The following is a 17,454-nucleotide window of genomic DNA, read 5'->3' on the forward strand; positions in this document are numbered from 1 at the left end:
TTGTTCTGTTAATTTGAATGGTACATCCTCTAAAATGGAACAGAAATACATGAAAAAGAGACTACCTCTGGCCGGGCGCAGTGGCTTACGCCTGTAATCCCAGCACTTTAGGAGGCTGAGGCGGGTGGATCACGAGGTCAGTAGATTGAGACCATGCTGGCTAATACGGTGAAACACCATCTCTACTAAAAATTCAAAAAATTAGCCAGGCGTGATGGCAGGTGACTGTAATCCCAGCTACTTGGGAGGCTGAGGCAGGAGAATGGTGTGAACCTGGGATGCAGAGCTTGCAGTGAGCCGAGATCACGCCACTGCACTCCAGCCTGGGTGACAGAGTGAGACTCCGTCTCAAAAAAAAAAAAAAAGAGACTACCTCTAACCACAGAATTAGGTATCTTTTAGTAATCCTAATCTAAGCAGTAGAGTGAAAACAGAGACCCTTCTCAGCCAAGATATGTCTTACTCAGGGTGTGGGAAAGAATAAGGCAGATTATTTTAATCTAAGTGGCCTCACTTACCTTTTTCTGTCAGAAAAGTGTTCGTAATTTTCTAAAAGCAGATTTTTCCTCAAACACCTGAAGCTAAAGTTGTTGTATTTGTCATGTATTGTTATCAGAGCATTATAGCATAATTTTCATTGTTGTTTGGACGTTCAGTGTGGAATGTCAAGTTAATTTGTTTTTTTGCATCTATTCATGTCTTGAGGCAAAAATTGTCACAATTATATAATCTAAAATTTTGTTACAAAGAAGAAAACCTTCAACTTTGAATAATTATATATCCATCACTTAAAGGATTTGGGATGGTTTTCAATACAAAGCACATACAATTAAGCACTGAAACATATAATTGAGTCCAAGGAAAGGTGGGAGAAAAAATGCTTCTACCAAAAGAAGCATAGTTCTGATTCACCTTCAGTTCTGACTCTAAAGTTCCTAGCAACTAGTGTAAAAAGGGAGGAAACTCAGTTCCATCTTGGTATTAGATGGAAATATAAGTGCCGTAGTAAAATTCATGTTTTATTATAGCAACTTCAGTAAAAACCTCAGGACATAACATAGTAACAGTTTAATGAAGGTCATTCTGCACATGGTTTCTTCCTTTATATTTCAGTTGCCACTTAACCACTAGAGAGATTATTAAACCCAATAACATATTCTGACACATCACACTCTCTACATAGCTACCAGTGTTCTTTTTAGAACAAAGATTTAATGAGTCATTACTTTCCTAAGACATTTGTAGTGATTTTTATATTAGTGAAGTGTCATTCATGAGACAGAAAATACTCCCGTTATTTGATCCGAAGTTAATGTGAAGATTGTTACCAAGGTATAAAGTTAATTAAACTATTTACCGGAAAGGGTAAAGCAAGCACTAAGATATCACAGAGGTGAGAAAACTGCAAACTGGATTCAGTTCTTGGTACATAAAAGAAATGTCACCACCAGGGTGAAGAAGAAGTGTTGCTGACCCCGACCCCCTTTCTAGCCTCCTGTTCTGTCATTCTCTCTCCATTATTACTTCATCCCTCCTTCCTGAGTATGGCATGAACTTTCAGAATGCCCTTTCTTTGCCCGTGTTTGCCACCCATGGCCCTCTCCTTGCATGTCCAGTGAACCTTTTTATTTGTCAGTGCTGAACTCAAGTGTTACCTCATCTGGGAAACCGACCTCCTGCCACAGAGTCAGTCTCCTATTATTTGCTGTGTGGCAGGATGGGAATTTATTTCTATGTCTCTGTGTGTGTGTTCTACAGCAGTGCTTTTCACACTACATAGAATATCCAAAAATAAAGTGTTTTCACACTTCCAAAGCACAAATTAAATATATGCTTTCATAAGACAAGTATTAGGGATCTTATGATTTGTAGTTTTAATAGTTTATATGGCTGTATGTTTGCCATAGGTATATGTAGGATGTGGGGCTGAGGGAATAAGGGATAGGGTTGTAGGAAGAGGCGAGAGAGAAGTTGGAGATTTAGCTAGGGGAACGAAGAGAAGAGGTTGAAATTACTATGTTTTAGAAACTAAGTCCCCATGGAGCTGAAATTCAGACCTCTAAAGAGAAGGTGTGTTACTCAACTTGATTTCAGGTTGATTACATAATTCTCTCCTTGAGAACATGTTAAAAAGACTAAAGATGAAGATGCCTTTTTAAAACCTGTTCAGAGAACATCTGATATGTCTCAGTCTGCAGCATGTGCTTGTACCAGTAATGTGAACACATATATGATAGGTATTTAACTTATATTTTTAAACCCCCAAATATGTAATTTTCTGAAAGGTTTTTTATCTAGTGATGGATATTATTTATATTTGGATTGAAAAAAACATCAATTCCCAGTTAATTCCAAATTCAGCTTCTTATGTAATTTATACAACACAAAAATTTAAATGAGCCATGTACATCACATATGTATATTATAGGACATATGTAACAGCCAAGTTTGATTAATGTTTATCGTTCTTGAGCTTACCTATATTTATCCTGCATTTTCAAAGTTATTACTAGATCAGAATGAAAGTGGGGGCAAAACTACAGAACTGTAAGTTTGTTTCTGATTGCTTACTTTGATTTTGCTTTATTTTTGCTGCATACAGCTGTTGGTTTTTATTGTAAGTATCTTAAAGACTATGGTATTCTGTTGCCCTTGTTTGTATGTATTATTTTGTTATTTTTTAAAAGTCCAATGATACAGAATTGAATGAAGTAGTAAGCAGAACTTTTCTTTCCACTTAGAAGGTAGCCAGTATTAACTGGCATGTATCCTTTTAGTCATTTTTTAAAATATATGTATGTTTTTATGTTTGGATAGAATCAGTATACATGCTATTCTGTAACTTCTGAAATGTTCTTTGGGATTTCTGACTCAATACAAGATGAGTCTTAAAAAAAAATTAGGAGTGTGGCTAAAAGGAATTCAAAAAGGAATTTTTTTTTCTAGATCTGCATGTAGAACTTACAGCTTACTTCTTTTCACTTAATAGCACGAACCCTTATTTGATTTATTTCATATAGTAAACTTTTCTTCATTGGAAATTTCTTATTTTTATTAGTTTTTAATTATAAAGGAACACAATCATAGCTTTTAAAAAATTAAACTGCCAGGATAAGATAGAATATAAAAGTCACCACTCCCCTAGAATTTAGTTCTTAATTTACTTATAGATCCTTCCAGAAATTTCATTGCACATAAAATGTGTGTGCCATTGCTTGCACCCCATATGAGATGTTTTACTTTTCTTCCACTTAACTGTTTCACTTTAGCAATATACCTTTGAATACTTTTCTGTTTCAAGATGTGTTGTTCTACCACAAATTTTTAAACAGCTAACAATTTTTTTGACCAGTCCCTGTTAGTAGACACTTACAGTATTGCCTAATCTTTGTGTTCACGTATCTTTACCTGTTTTATGTATGCATTATTATATTTTGAGTTTTGAAAAACTATTTTGTGGGAATTTGTTGTCTTTCTCATTATATAAGTGCCTAAAAAATACGTGTTTTGCCCCTTGACCTGCAAAACTTAAAATGTTTACTATCTGGCTCTTTACAGAACAATTTTTTCAATCCTTAGTATACCACTACCCTTTGTTTTTTTGTGTGGTGCTTTTCACTATATGAATTTTATTCCTTACTTGATGTCTTGTCTGTCCTTGAGCTCATGTTTACTCACTTGAATGTAAGTAAATTCCCTGAGAGTAGAGGCTTTATGTATCTCACTTAACCACTGTATCTTCATCACCTGGAACCCTGTTGACACATAACAGGCACTTCATAAATATTTATTCAGCAATTAACAATTTAAAGCAGAATGAAAAGTCAGTCTTTTTTTTTTAAAGATCATCTTAAATACCTAAAAGTTCTCCCATTTTTAGTGTAATCTCAGAGTCAGTACATACATCCTTGAAGTATTCGTTTTTTAATTTTACTGCTATAAGATTTATAAGTTAGCTCTCTAGAAATTTCATCTGTGGCTGAACGTCTAGATATCTGAGGTTTCTATTAAATTTATTTACCTATTACATAAGATTTCTAAATATGAAATATGAATCTTGATCCTCCAAGATTTTTTTTTTTTGACAGAGTCTCTCTCTGTCACCCAGGCTGGACTGCAATAATATGATCTCGGCTCACTGCAACCTCTACCTCCTGGGCTCAAGTGATCCTCCCACCTCAGACTCCCGAGTAGCTGGGCCTATAGGCACACACCACCACGCCCAGATAACATTTGTAATTTTTGTGGAAGCGGGGCTTCCCCATGTTCCCCAGGCTGGTTTTGATCTCCTGGGCTCAAGTGGTCTGCTCACCTCAGCCCCCCAAAGTGCTAGCATTATAAGCATGAACCACCGCCCCTGGCTTCCAAGATTCTTTTTAAATGTCTGTTTTGCTTTTAAAATTGTACTGTATTTTTGTGTGCATTTTAGCTTTGTGCCTAAAATTTGAAATGATTGGATCATTTTTTTCCCTTTTGATTCAACTTTATTGGAACTTATTGACCATTCATCTAAGCGATTAACATTTGAGTGCTGCATGCCAAATATTGTACTTGGCATGTATGTTGTTTTCCTACTAACAAGAAACATGTTTGTAAAGAGTATTATATAATATATATGTAACAATTCTAAAATAGAGGTTTACACTGTCATTAATATTAACGCAGAGAAAGTTTTTCCTCTGATGGCTCTCCATCACTTTTCCAAGTTGACATTTGTTACCTTGGCAGTTCCATCAGAGTTTGGATTAAGGGATACCCTTTAGATAATCCCATTTATGAATCTGTTCTAAAGGTATCCATTTGTGATACCTAAATCACTCTTATATGATCATGTAACAATTTGTCCTTCACATGGACAAATCACTTTAACAAAGTATGACTTTTTAACACTATGCAGCAAGATACACAATTGTGTGCTCCTTCCCAGAAGATGTTACAATATATTGGCAGCAAGGGAAGAGAACATGAAATGTGTACAAATTCCCACCCTGTCTTTGTGAATAAATTTCTCTGAAGAAAGTAATAAAAGGTATCAGAACATCTCCCCATTCCCTCAAGGTCAGTCCGTACCACTGGCTAAGGCTCAGCCCCCAAAGATCTAGTAAAATGATTCAATTCTGAAGCCTAGGATGGCTGGGACCTACTTTTATGAAGAGAGTAGCAACAGTACAGGTAATAACAGTATATTGTTTGTTCCTTTTTCATGGACTTAAAAAGATAGTGGAAACCCATTTGTTTAGTATATTTCTCATGGCAAATTGAAATGTCCATTTGTTTGCAGTAATCTTCTAGCACAGGGTAGAGAAGTTATTAGTCCGTTTTCACGCTGCTGATAAAAGTATACCCACGACTGGGCAATTTACAAAGGAAAGAGGTTTAATGCACTTAACGGTTCCACGTGGCTGGGGAAGCCTCACAATCATGGCAGAAAGCAAGGAGGAGCAAGTCACATCTTGGATGACAACAGGCAAAGAGAGTTTGTGCAGGGGAACTCCTCTTTTTAAAACCATCAGATCTTGTGAGACTTATTCACTATTGTGAGAACAGCATGAGAAAGACTCGCCCCCATGATTCAGTTACCTCCCACTGGCTCCCTCCCATGACATGTGGGAATTGTGGGAGTTAACAATTCAAGATGAGATTTGGTTGGGGACACAGCCAAACCCTTTCAAGAAGTATCTCTGATTTTGGTGAATCTTGAAACAGTCCCACCTTGTAGGTTTAAAAACCTTATGATGTCAGCAGCCTACTAAGGATTGGCTCATCAGAATGAAAGCTGAACAAGGTGCATGTGATAACTCAGATTTCTTAATACATTGAGGAAAGAGAGTTTGATGCATCCTTGTTACAGAAGGAACCTGAGTGGATGAAGTATTCTGCTTTCAACTTGACAGGACCCAGAACATTCAACATATGTTGGCTAAGACCCCTTGTCCCTGGAATTATATTCATGTATATTCAGTTGAATCTTTCAGTCCTCAGAGCAAGTCTTTTTTTTTTTGGTCCTCAGTCTCAAGAGGACCAAAAAAATTATTTTATGAAAACATTTCCTGCCATATCTGTATCTGTTCCATTTCTCCCTTTTATACCAGGGATTATACCTCAGGACATTGTAAGATAAATTTGTAATTTTTTTTTTCCTCTAAAGGTTAACAGTGTCCATGATGCTAAGAAGGTGATGCTGGACAAACTGTATAATTACTTGAGCCCCCAAAATCTTCCACCCTGCCCCCACTGCAGTCATCACACACATACAAAAAAGCCACAGTAATATATATTCCCTAATTTTTTTTCTCTTTTGAGACTGGGTCTTGCTCTGTTACTCAGAGTGGAGTGCAGTGGCATGATCTCAGTTCACTGCAGCTTCAACCTCCCAGGCTCAAGTGATTCTCCCACTTCTGCCTCCCGAGTAGCTGGACTACAAGAATGTGCCACCACAGCCAGCTAATTTTTAAAAAGTTTTTGTAGAGACAAAGTCTTGCTATATATCCAGGCTGGTCTCAAACTCCTGGGTTCAAGTGATCCTCCAGTCTCAGCTTCCCAAAGTCCTGGGATTATAGGTGTGAGTCATGCCCAGCCTGTATTCCTAATTTTTAAAAAAGGAAACTTTTGCAACAGTAATTTATTGTCATTGGGAAAATTTTTAGCATTTGTTCATGCTATAAAGTCACTTTTCACTTACATTTAATTATATTAAATATTAGCTTATCATGTTGAACATTGGTCCGGAGTTCTATAATGACAAAAAGAAATAAGATAGAACAAGGCGGGGTGGAATATTATTATTTACATGTGCTTATCATATAAACATTGTCTCAAATTTTTCTACTAAGAGCAGAAATTACAAGGGCAAAGACTAAGATTTCACCAGGTGAACATTTAAAATTTTCCTGTGTTAAAAATAAATAAAATATAGAAACTAAGCATTTTCCACTTCATAGTTGACTAAGTGTTGTTATCTACTACAGTACATTAGGAAAAAAACATAAAGGATGCCAAAAAGTATTTTTAAAAATAAATAATGGTTCATTAGACCATTATCAGTTACTCAGTCTTACCAGTAACCAAAGAAATGAAAAAATAATGGTATTATTCTTAGAGGAAGGAAAAGAATAGGGTTTATGAAATGGGAAAGCAAAACAAAACATTAATACACAGTTTTTTAAAGGATGTGACCAAATTTGTTCCCTTACACTCTAGGATTATAAAATATTATAACCTCTGTGGAGAACAGTTTGGCAGTATATTTCAGAAACCTTAAAAATATGTATACCTTCTAACTCAGGAGTTCTGTTTTTGAGAATTTTCACTGAGGAAGTAATTAGATTGCCTGCAGAGGCTTACTTACTTTTGACAGGGGATAACAGGGCATATCATGTCATTTATAATAATAGAAAGTGGTACGCAATCTAAATGTCATTAAGGGTTTGGATAATTGAAATATATAAAATATATATTATGGAGTACTATGTCTTCATTAAAAAGAGTTTTGTAGAAGCATATAATGACATTAAAATGTTTTATAAGCTATTAAATGAAAAAAATTCTGGCTTCCAAATCATATATATAGTATGAGCACAAGGTTTGTCTTTGGGTTTTTCTATCAATGATTTGTTATCTGAAAAAAAAAAATAGATATATTTATCAATAAAAGCAACAGTGACTTCTGTTAATATTGTGAAATAGAAATGTATATTTTAGTGTTCAGAGGGATCATTGTGTTTCACATTGCTTTTTGAAGAGTTTAAAAGTAATTTTTAAATAAAATAACAAGGCATATCTTTCTATTTATGTAGATATTCCTGATCAAGTTATAAGAGTTTTCAAAGTGGATCAGCAAAGTTGCTACATTATCATCAGTAAAGACACTACAGCTAAAGAAGTAGTTTGTCATGCCGTTCATGAATTTGGTTTGACCGGTGCATCCGACACATACTCTCTCTGTGAAGTTTCTGTTACTCCTGAGGGTGTCATAAAACAGAGAAGACTTCCAGATCAGTTCTCCAAATTAGCTGATAGAATTCAACTCAATGGAAGGTGAATAAGCTTATTAGTGGATGTGCTTATTTGTAGATGTGCTTTTGACGATTTCCTGTTAAAACAGATGTTGTAAGTAGAAACATCATCATGTTTTAGTGCTGCTAAATTCACTCTAGAAGACAGCTTGATAAAATATCTTATCACTCCTGCTAAAATAAACTCTTAGAACCACTGATATAATCTAGTTCCTGTTTTTTATATAGGAAACTGAATGATAGAGATCTTCATATATATCTGAATGACTGTATTTTTAACGTGGCCGGTATGTACTTTGGCAAAAGAAGCCATGGTTTTCACAGTTCTTTTTCTAAGTAGTTTTCCTTTTATGAATGTGCAGGAAAATTTAAAAATTTTTAAAATGTGTTCCGAAAATTATTTAATAAACTAGATTATTTCTATAGTACATTTGTTCCTTACTCTGGTAATTTTCTCTGAGAATAATCTTTTTTTTTTTTTTTTTTTTTTTTTTTTGAGATGGAGTCTCCCTCTGTCGCCCAGGCTGGAGTGCAGTGGCGTGATCTCAGCTCACTGCAACCTCCACCTCCCAGGTTCAAGCGGTTCTCCTGCCTCAGCCTTCTGAGTACCTGGGACTACAGGCACATGCCACCATGCCTGGCTAATTTTTGTGTTTTTAGTAGAGACGAGGTTTCACCATGTTGGCCAGGCTGGTCTCAAACTCCTTACCTCAAGTGATCTGCCTGCCTCGCCTCCCAAAGTGCTGGCATTACAAGCGTGATCCACTGCGCCCAACCGCTCTGAGAATAATCTTTTTGGTAACCCAGTTTCATATGTAGAACAAGATCCTTAGAAAGCTCACAGTGACTGCATGCCATGGTTGCTGTGAAATGAGAATGAGTTAACTCTGTTTTGCTGGCTATACGTAGTGGTTAAGAACATAGACCCTGGATTCATACTGCCCACATTCAAATCCCAGCTCTGGCTATGTGACCTTGAACAAGTTATGTAGCTTCTCTGCCTGAATTTCCTCATCCATAAAATGAGGATAATAATAATAGAATATACCTCATGGGAATGTTGTAAGGATTAAGTGAGTTACTAAGTCTACCATACCTTATCAACATTATCACATATAGCGTAATGAGTTTCAACAGTATTTTTATGGCATTGTCTTAGGCGTATGAACAGTCTAAAAACAGAAAAAAGAGTTTCTTGACAGTAAAAAATAGATGGATAGATGGATACAAACTTAGGCTTAAATCAAGTTGGATTATTAGAAAAGAATGAAGTAAAAGCATGTGATACATTACCTCTTTTCCTTAGTAACATCCCTGCACAAGATGTTTCCTGTCTCTTAGCTTTTAAGTGCTGTAGAATTGTTGATCTAAAGAGAAGAAAGCAAAATATAGTTCTTAATGTATGGTTACGGATCAGTGCTACTTGCTGGAATGAGGTTTTGTGTTTAACAAGGGAGAAACCATTAGTGGAAGTGTTTCCCCTCCTTTGTAGATTTCATTCTTCTTGCTTCACTTGGAAATTTATTTAAAAAGGAAATGAATGCAGTAACTTCTGAATAGAGATTTTGAACCATCTTGATTCAGAAATTTATTTTGCCTTAATTAGAATTCATGCTGTTCATAAACAAATACTTACATAATACCAACCATCTGTCAGATAAAACAGTAAAATAAAAGCTTTACGAGGGCGAGGCCAGTACCTAAAATAGTATCTGATAGATAGTTTCTAAAATGATTAAGTTCATGACATAACATTATATTTACTCTTTAATAGATGCCGGTTGGTGGAATAAGAGACCGACTCCTCAAAAATTCTTCTCATTTAAAATGTTAATTTTTCATTTTACCTGTAAATGAATATTTTTGGCTAAAAGTTATTAACAATAAAATGATATTTTACAACAACAAAAAAGAGGAAAAGTGCTCTTATTTAATCATATTTACGAATACATTTATTTTAAAAAATTTTTCCATTTAGGTATTATTTAAAAAATAACATGGAAACAGAAACCTTATGTTCAGATGAAGATGCTCAAGAACTGGTTAAGGAAAGCCAGCTATCCATGCTGCAGCTCAGTACCATTGAGGTGGCCACCCAGCTGTCAATGAGGGACTTTGATTTGTTTCGTAATATTGAGCCGACTGAGTACATCGATGACCTTTTTAAGTTAAATTCCAAAGCAGGAAATACTCACTTGAAGAGGTTTGAGGACATTGTAAACCAAGAGACATTCTGGGTTGCCTCAGAAATTTTAACTGAAGCAAATCAGCTCAAACGAATGAAGATTATTAAGCATTTTATTAAAATTGCACTTCATTGTCGAGAATGTAAGAACTTCAATTCCATGTTTGCAATAATAAGGTAAGTTGGTACAAATAGGTACAAATGTCTATATGGTTTTGTCATTACATGAAGCTGATTTTCTGCTTAGGTATTAAATGCCTATGAAAAGAAATGTTCAGTTAATATGCCTTTATTGAAGTGTTGTTAGATTTAATGTATTTTCCATTCTGGTGGTATTGGCTTTTTCTATTTTTACTTTTTATTTATTTATTTTTTTTTTTTTTTTTGAGACAGAGTCTGGCTCTTTCGCCCAGGCTGGAGTGCAGTGGCTCGATCTTGGCTCACGGCAAGGTCCACCTGCCGGGTTCATGCCTTTCTCCTGCCTCAGCCTGCAGGGTAGCTGGGACTACAGGCACCCGCCACCACGCTCGGCTAATTTTTTGTATTTTTAGTAGAGACAGGTTTTCACCGTGTTAGCCAGGATGGTCTCAATCTCCTGACCTCGTGATCCGCCCGCGTGGGCCTCCCAAAGTGCTGGGATTACAGGTGTGAGCCACCGCGCCCGGCCTCTATTTTTATTTCTTCCATCTTTCTCTTCTTTTTTGTAAATGAAAGTGGGTGATTGCCTTCTAATTTTTCTCTCTCCCCTCACCCCCCATCCCCCGCCTTGAGTGATTATATCGTCTTCAGATATGTGCCCAGTGGCTGGTCTTTATCGTTAGACTTCTGTACTGTGGTTTTTTAAGTACCTGCCTCACTATGATTTGACACTGAAAAATCACAGTATGGTATCAGTACTTTGACCTAAAGTTGCTATTTTGAAACAACAACATCGATAATAATAATAGCAACCATTTGGTAAGCTCTTCCTGTTTTCCAGGCACTACTTGAGGAATCACTGGATGTGGTATTCCTCAAGCGAGTTAGGCCATTAGAATAATAAACATGTTTTGATATTCATAAGCCCAGGAAGTGTAGATAATTACGTGAGCTGTCCCACTCCCTTCTCCCCACTTATTATGAGAAGTTAATTGTAGGTAATTTATTTTCTGACCTTTATTTAGCACACTGTAGATCGACAAAGGGATTCTTCTTAAAACAAGTTTAATTTTAAAAGGGAGAGGAGTTGTAGTTAGGTCTATGATGTACTTATAAATAGCAGCATAATTCCACTTGATCTAATCTTACCTATACACATCCCCCACAGAATTTATGATTATTTGTTTCTACTCCTCATGTAAGATTAAAAAGTAGAATCTTTATAGGGACTCTTTAATCATGACTCTGTCATGGGAATAGGATGTGCCTTTATTAAATTAACCAGTGGCTACAATTGAACTGAACACTCTAGGAGTATTGAATAGAGATTAACAGAGTGATCTTTAGAATCAGCTGCACCTGTATTTGAATCCTGCCTCTCCCATATTGTAGCGGTGTGTCAGTGGAAAACTGAAGATAGGTTTTCTTATCTGTAAAATGCAGGGATTATACCACCTATATCACAGTTTTTAAACAGCTAGGTCTAAAACGGGAATAAAGATGCCACTGATAAACACTTGGAAGGCTAGAAATTGAACCTGTTTGTAAAGGACGCATCAAGTAAAGAATTTGAAAATTACGGACTCAGTTTTAGAGTCCACTATGAAGAAAAGTGATTGACACTGAGAGAACAGATCTCTGTATAGAAAAGAGGATAGAAAGGAAGTGTTAGAGGTCTAAAAACCATACCTTAGTATGATGACTCAGTGTGAGGGTAAAGAAAAAGAGTCTAGCCAAAGAGATGGATGATCAATACAAGAAATAGGGTAGCACAGTTATGATAGTGTCATCAAAGCCAACAAAAGAGAGTGATTTGAGAGATGTGATGAACAGTAACCCAAAGAAGGGGGTGGATAGGAAAGGGCTGAGATTTGGTTAAGAGGCTTTGTTTGGTTAAGAGATTTGTTTTGTTACAAAGAATATTTGTTCTGCACATTTTCATAGCTCATGTAAAGATCATTGCTTTGTTTCTTTTGTATTCTTTTTAAGATAATTGCTTTGTATTCTTGTACTTCATATTCAGGCAGATCAAAGAATATACTCTTTTCAGCAGAGATGGCAAAGATGAATCATTCTGCTCTGGCTATAATAACTTTTTATAATTATAAAATAATTTTTACTTTTTGAATAGACATGACATGTACATGGAAAAAACTTTAAAGATACTAAAAGAGTACACGGTGAAAGTAACTCTCTCACTCAGTCCCTAATCCAGCAAAATTCCTCTCCCCAGAGATACTGTTACCTTTTTTCATTCAAGAAATACTCTGTGCATATAGCAAGCATATAAATGTATATTTAGAACTACGTTGGCTTATTTTAATTTATCTTGGAGATTATTTTAAATCAGTACTTATACAGTTGTCTCATTTTTTTTTTAAACAACTACAAAGTACTCCTTTGTATTGTGGAGTACACATTATGGATATTTCTAAATTTCCAGCCTCTGGCTATTTAAAACAGTGTGTGGTGTTTACTTTTGCCATGTAGAAATTTTTTATTTTTATGTAGATGTATTATTTTTTTTTCCTCCTGGAGTCTCTACTTTTTGTCGTTAGTGAAGAACACAGAGTTGCCTAGGTCTGAATCCAGTGTTGGCACTTGCTGACTGTGTGAACTGAGTTTCCTCGTTTGTCAAATGGGAAATCCTGATAGTTCCTACCTCATAGGGTTAAGAATATTCAATGAGCTAATACATTGAGAGCTCTTAGAACACCCTAGATGACATTTTTTATTAATCGTGAATTAATTTTTCTGTAAACAGTGAGGTAAGGAAATATATCTTTCTTTGTTCCAAATGACTTCTTCCCCCAACATCATTAATCTTTTTTTCTAAAATATGCAATGCCATCTATTATGTATTGAATCTAATACATATTTGGGTTTATGTCTCCACTCTTTGCTTCATTGATTTGTCTATTTATTTACTGTTTTGATTGCCGAAGTGGTAAAGTAGGTTTTAAGGTCTGGTAGGGCTAGTCAAACCCCTCATGACTCTCTTCATACTTTTCTTTGGCTATTTCTGGCATGTTTATTTGTTTCATATCAACTTTAGAATCAATTCATGTAGTTCTTTTAAAAAGTTTTGTTGATGTCTGGGCGCAGTGGCTCACACCTATAATCCCACTTTGGGCAGCCAACGCAGGCAGATCCCAAGTTCAGGAGTTCTAGACCAGCCTGACCAACATGGTGAAACCCTGTCTCTACTAAAAATACAAAAAAATTAGCCGGGTGTGGTGGCATATGCCTGTAATCCCAGCTACTCAGGAGGCTGAGGCAGGAGAATCGCTTGAACCCAGGACGTGGAGGTTGCAGTGAGCCGAGATCATGCCACTGCACTCCAGCATGGGTGACAGAGCAAGACTCTGTCTCAAAAAAAAATAAATAAATAAAAAATAAAAGTTTTGTTGATGTTTTCATTGAGGTTACATTAAATACCTAGATTAATTTAGTGGACATTTGATAGCTTTGTACAATGGCTCTTGCCATCCAAGAACACTTATTCCACTTGTTTCAGTTTTATTTCCTCTGTGGAGTTGTTTTATTAGTCTGTTTTCACACGGCTATATAGAAATACCTGAGACTGGTAATTTATAAAGAAAAGAGGTTTAATTGACTCACAGTTCCCCATGTCTGGGGAGGCCTCAGGAAACTTACTACCATGGTGGAAGGCGAACAGCAAATATGGCATGTCTTACACGGCAGCAGAGAGAGAGAGCGAGGGGGAAAGTGCCACACTTTTAGACTCAGATCTCTTGAGAACTCACTGATTATCATGAGAACAGTATAGGGGAAATCTGCCCCCATGACCCAGTCACCTCCCACCCTGTCCTTCCCCTGACATGTGGGGATTAAAATTCCACATGAAATTTGGGTGGGGACACAGAACCAAACCATATCAATTTTTATAATGGTGTTCATGTAAATCTTGAACATTTGTTTGAATGTTTAATATCTTTTATCGCTGTTGTGAATGGGATCCTTATATTATGAATGGGATCCTTAAGTTTTCTAACTGTTTCTGCCTGAGTATTCTAATGCTTATGAATATCAATGTTGTACCTAGTACCTTACTCCATTCTTCGTGCTTCTAATACTTTTCAGTTAATATTTTGGGAGTTTTGAGTTAAACAATCTAATTTTCTTCGACTAATGATAACTTTACGTCTCTCATTCCATTTATTAATAGCTATTTCTCTATTTTGTCTATTTTCATATGCTGGTGCTTCATATTAAATGATACCATTGTCCCTCAGTGTCTGTGGGGCATTCGTTCCATGGTTTCTCACAGATAGCCAAATCCTCACTTACTCAAGTCCTGCAGTTGACCCTGAGGAACTTGAGGATACAAAAAGTCAGTCCTCTGTATTATCAGGTTTCACATCCAAGGAAACTGTATGTTTGATCCACATTTGGTTGTGAATGTGGAACACTCAGATATGGAGGGGTGACTGAATTTACTGAAAAATATCTGCATGTAAGTGGATCTGTGCAGCAGTATTCCGCGGTAGCAGGAGTTAGCCTTGTATGTTAATTGTTTTATCCTTTACTTTTTCTTAGTAAATGGAGATTGTGGTAGCATTAGGGCTGCTTACAACTCAGAGTTTCTGCCTTCTCTCCTGTCTCAAACAGATTTGTACCAAAGTGTATCACTGTGTGCTATGCCAAATAAAGGATTGTTGGCTGGGCATGGTGGCTCATGCCTGTAATCTCAGCACTTTGGGAGGCCAAGGCAGGCAGATTACTTGAGCTCAGGAGTTCAAGACCAGCCTGGCCAACATGGTAAAACCCTGTCTCTACTAAAAATATAAAAAATTAGCCAGGCATTGTGGCGCACACCTGTAATTCCTGTAATTCCAGCTACTCAGGAGGCTGATGCACAAGAATCACTTGACCCTGGGAGGCAGAGGTAGCAGTGAGCAGTGAGCACCACTGCACTCCAGCCTGGGCAACAGAGCAAGACTCTGTCTCAAATAAATAAATAAAATAAAGGATTGTTGTTTTTACCCTCAGAGCAGAAAGAGTTCTGCTCTGGAGAACTGTTTGTCAGCTTTCATTGATATCTTCAGCTGCAGACATTATTTTTCATTGGCTTTGCTTACTCGTGTTTGACCTCGACTATTTTTTGGCAACCTTTCTAGTGTGTTTAGGAGTTTCGTATCTCTTAGTTTTGGTGGATATGAAATTTGTCTTGGTTGCTCAACCTTCTTATAGTGGTTTGGGGTGATTTCTGAGAAGCAAAAGGAAACAAAGATACCTAACTCCTTGCCGGAAAGTCAGAAATCGGGAGAACATTTTATACACAGTGGTGTGGGTAAAAGTGAGATGGGGAGAAACAGGATTTGCTGATAAGAAAATTGAGACATTGTATATACACTATTCATTTGGCAACCTACCTATGTGATGGTACTGTAGAGGTAAAGAATTCACAAAGACTTGCAGCCTAATTGTCATGAATTATGTTTTCAAGTTAGGGAATATCTGAGCCTATTTAAAATCCTGTGGAAGGGAGACATTGAATATCTGGAGGCTTAGTGAACAGAATTAGAACCTAGGAATATGGATGTATTGGAATCAGGGACGTGAGTGAACAAAATCACAGAGAAAAAAAGGCTTCCTAAGGTGCAGATTAGCCCCCATTATTATTTAACGGTTGCTCTCAGCATTACTTAAACTGCTTTAAAATAGTTAATGTCTCCATAAACTCATTTCTAAGTAAAAGAAGCAACATTGTGATGCTTGAAGTTTTTTTTTAAGTTAAATGTCTATTTTGTGGTATTATTCTGACACTTAAACTGTAAAATAAATGCTATGTAGGTGTACAACTATAGGCAAACATTATAGTTCCTCCAAAAGAAGTTCTTGTTGTAAGATCGAGGAGTCTCTTATTTATTTTTTTCATAGTTTTTCTCTGTTTATTTCAATATATAAAAATATGTCCCTCATTATTTTTAGTTTTATTAGAGAAAATGGTGTGTATACTGACCTGAGTCCACCCCTCCCCCCAAGTTTCTTTTTAATGTTTCTTTTCTCATCTTTGGCAGTGGCTTGAACCTGGCATCAGTAGCACGACTCAGAGGTACTTGGGAAAAGTTACCAAGCAAATATGAGAAACATCTTCAAGATCTACAAGACATTTTTGATCCATCTAGAAACATGGCCAAGTATAGAAATATTCTTAGTAGTCAAAGTATGCAGCCTCCAATTATTCCACTCTTCCCTGTTGTCAAGAAAGATATGACATTTCTACATGAAGGTATGAAAACATTATTTATTGATGTTTTACCATATGGTTTATCTAAAGTCTACCTGAATTGATTTTTGTGTATGATATTTTTCCTATTCTATTAACTTGGTAACTATACACTATTTTACCATTTTTCTAGTGTTGAATTAGATGTCATACCATACATATTTGTTAATTAGTTTAATATTTATTAGTACTTTTTTCTGAATCAGATAATGCAAGGAACTTAGACCACTTAAATTCCATTTGCTCGGCTGGACACAGTGGCTCATGCTTGTAATCCCAGCACTTTGGGAGACCGGAGCAGGTGGATCACGAGGTCAGGAGATCAAGACCATCCTGGCTAACACAGTGAAACCCTGTCTATACTAAAAATACAAAAAATTAGCCGGGCCTGGTGGCAGGCGCCTGTAGTCCCAGCTACGTGGGAGGCTGAGGTGGGAGAATGGCAGGAGCCCAGAAGGCAGAACTTGCAGTGAACTGAGATGGCGCCACTACCCTCCAGCCTGGGCAACAGAGCGAGACTCCGTCTTAAAAAAAAAAAAAAAAGAACAATTCCATTTGCTCATCTCCTGATTTTCTTGCAGTTGTTGCTGTGCTTTTAACTCCCAGAAGATATTGTTGCTTAATAACGTATTTAACCTTGCCTGTATATTTACTTTTGTTGTTGCTACTACTATTTTTTATTCATTCTTGCATTTCAGAGCTTCCATATTGCTGGGCATAGTTTCTTGGCCTTGTAGAACACTGTTAAGTATTCTTCTTAAATGCTGGTTTGCTGGTGATGAATATCTCTTAATGTTTGTTTATCTGAAAATGCCTTTACTTCATTTTTAGAGAATTTTTGGTTGTCAGCTATCTTCTTTGAA

The 17,454-nt window shown here is 36.4% G+C and overlaps 1 protein-coding gene across 10 annotated transcripts in view; it reads left to right on the forward strand.

Moving 5' to 3' along the window:
- RAPGEF6 (Rap guanine nucleotide exchange factor 6) overlaps nucleotides 1–17,454 on the forward strand; it is a 219,071-nt gene that overhangs the window by 169,394 nt on the left and 32,223 nt on the right. For all 10 annotated transcript variants that reach the window (XM_050792727.1, XM_050792725.1, XM_050792724.1 and 7 more), the window contains 3 exons: nucleotides 7,797–8,037; nucleotides 9,994–10,377; nucleotides 16,383–16,594. In XM_050792727.1, the coding sequence (XP_050648684.1) occupies nucleotides 7,797–8,037; nucleotides 9,994–10,377; nucleotides 16,383–16,594 (837 nt within the window). The remainder of the gene's footprint in view (nucleotides 1–7,796; nucleotides 8,038–9,993; nucleotides 10,378–16,382; nucleotides 16,595–17,454) is intronic.

The sequence above is a fragment of the Macaca thibetana genome, chromosome 6 (genome assembly GCF_024542745.1).
Source record: "Macaca thibetana thibetana isolate TM-01 chromosome 6, ASM2454274v1, whole genome shotgun sequence".
Lineage (NCBI taxonomy): Eukaryota > Metazoa > Chordata > Mammalia > Primates > Cercopithecidae > Macaca > Macaca thibetana.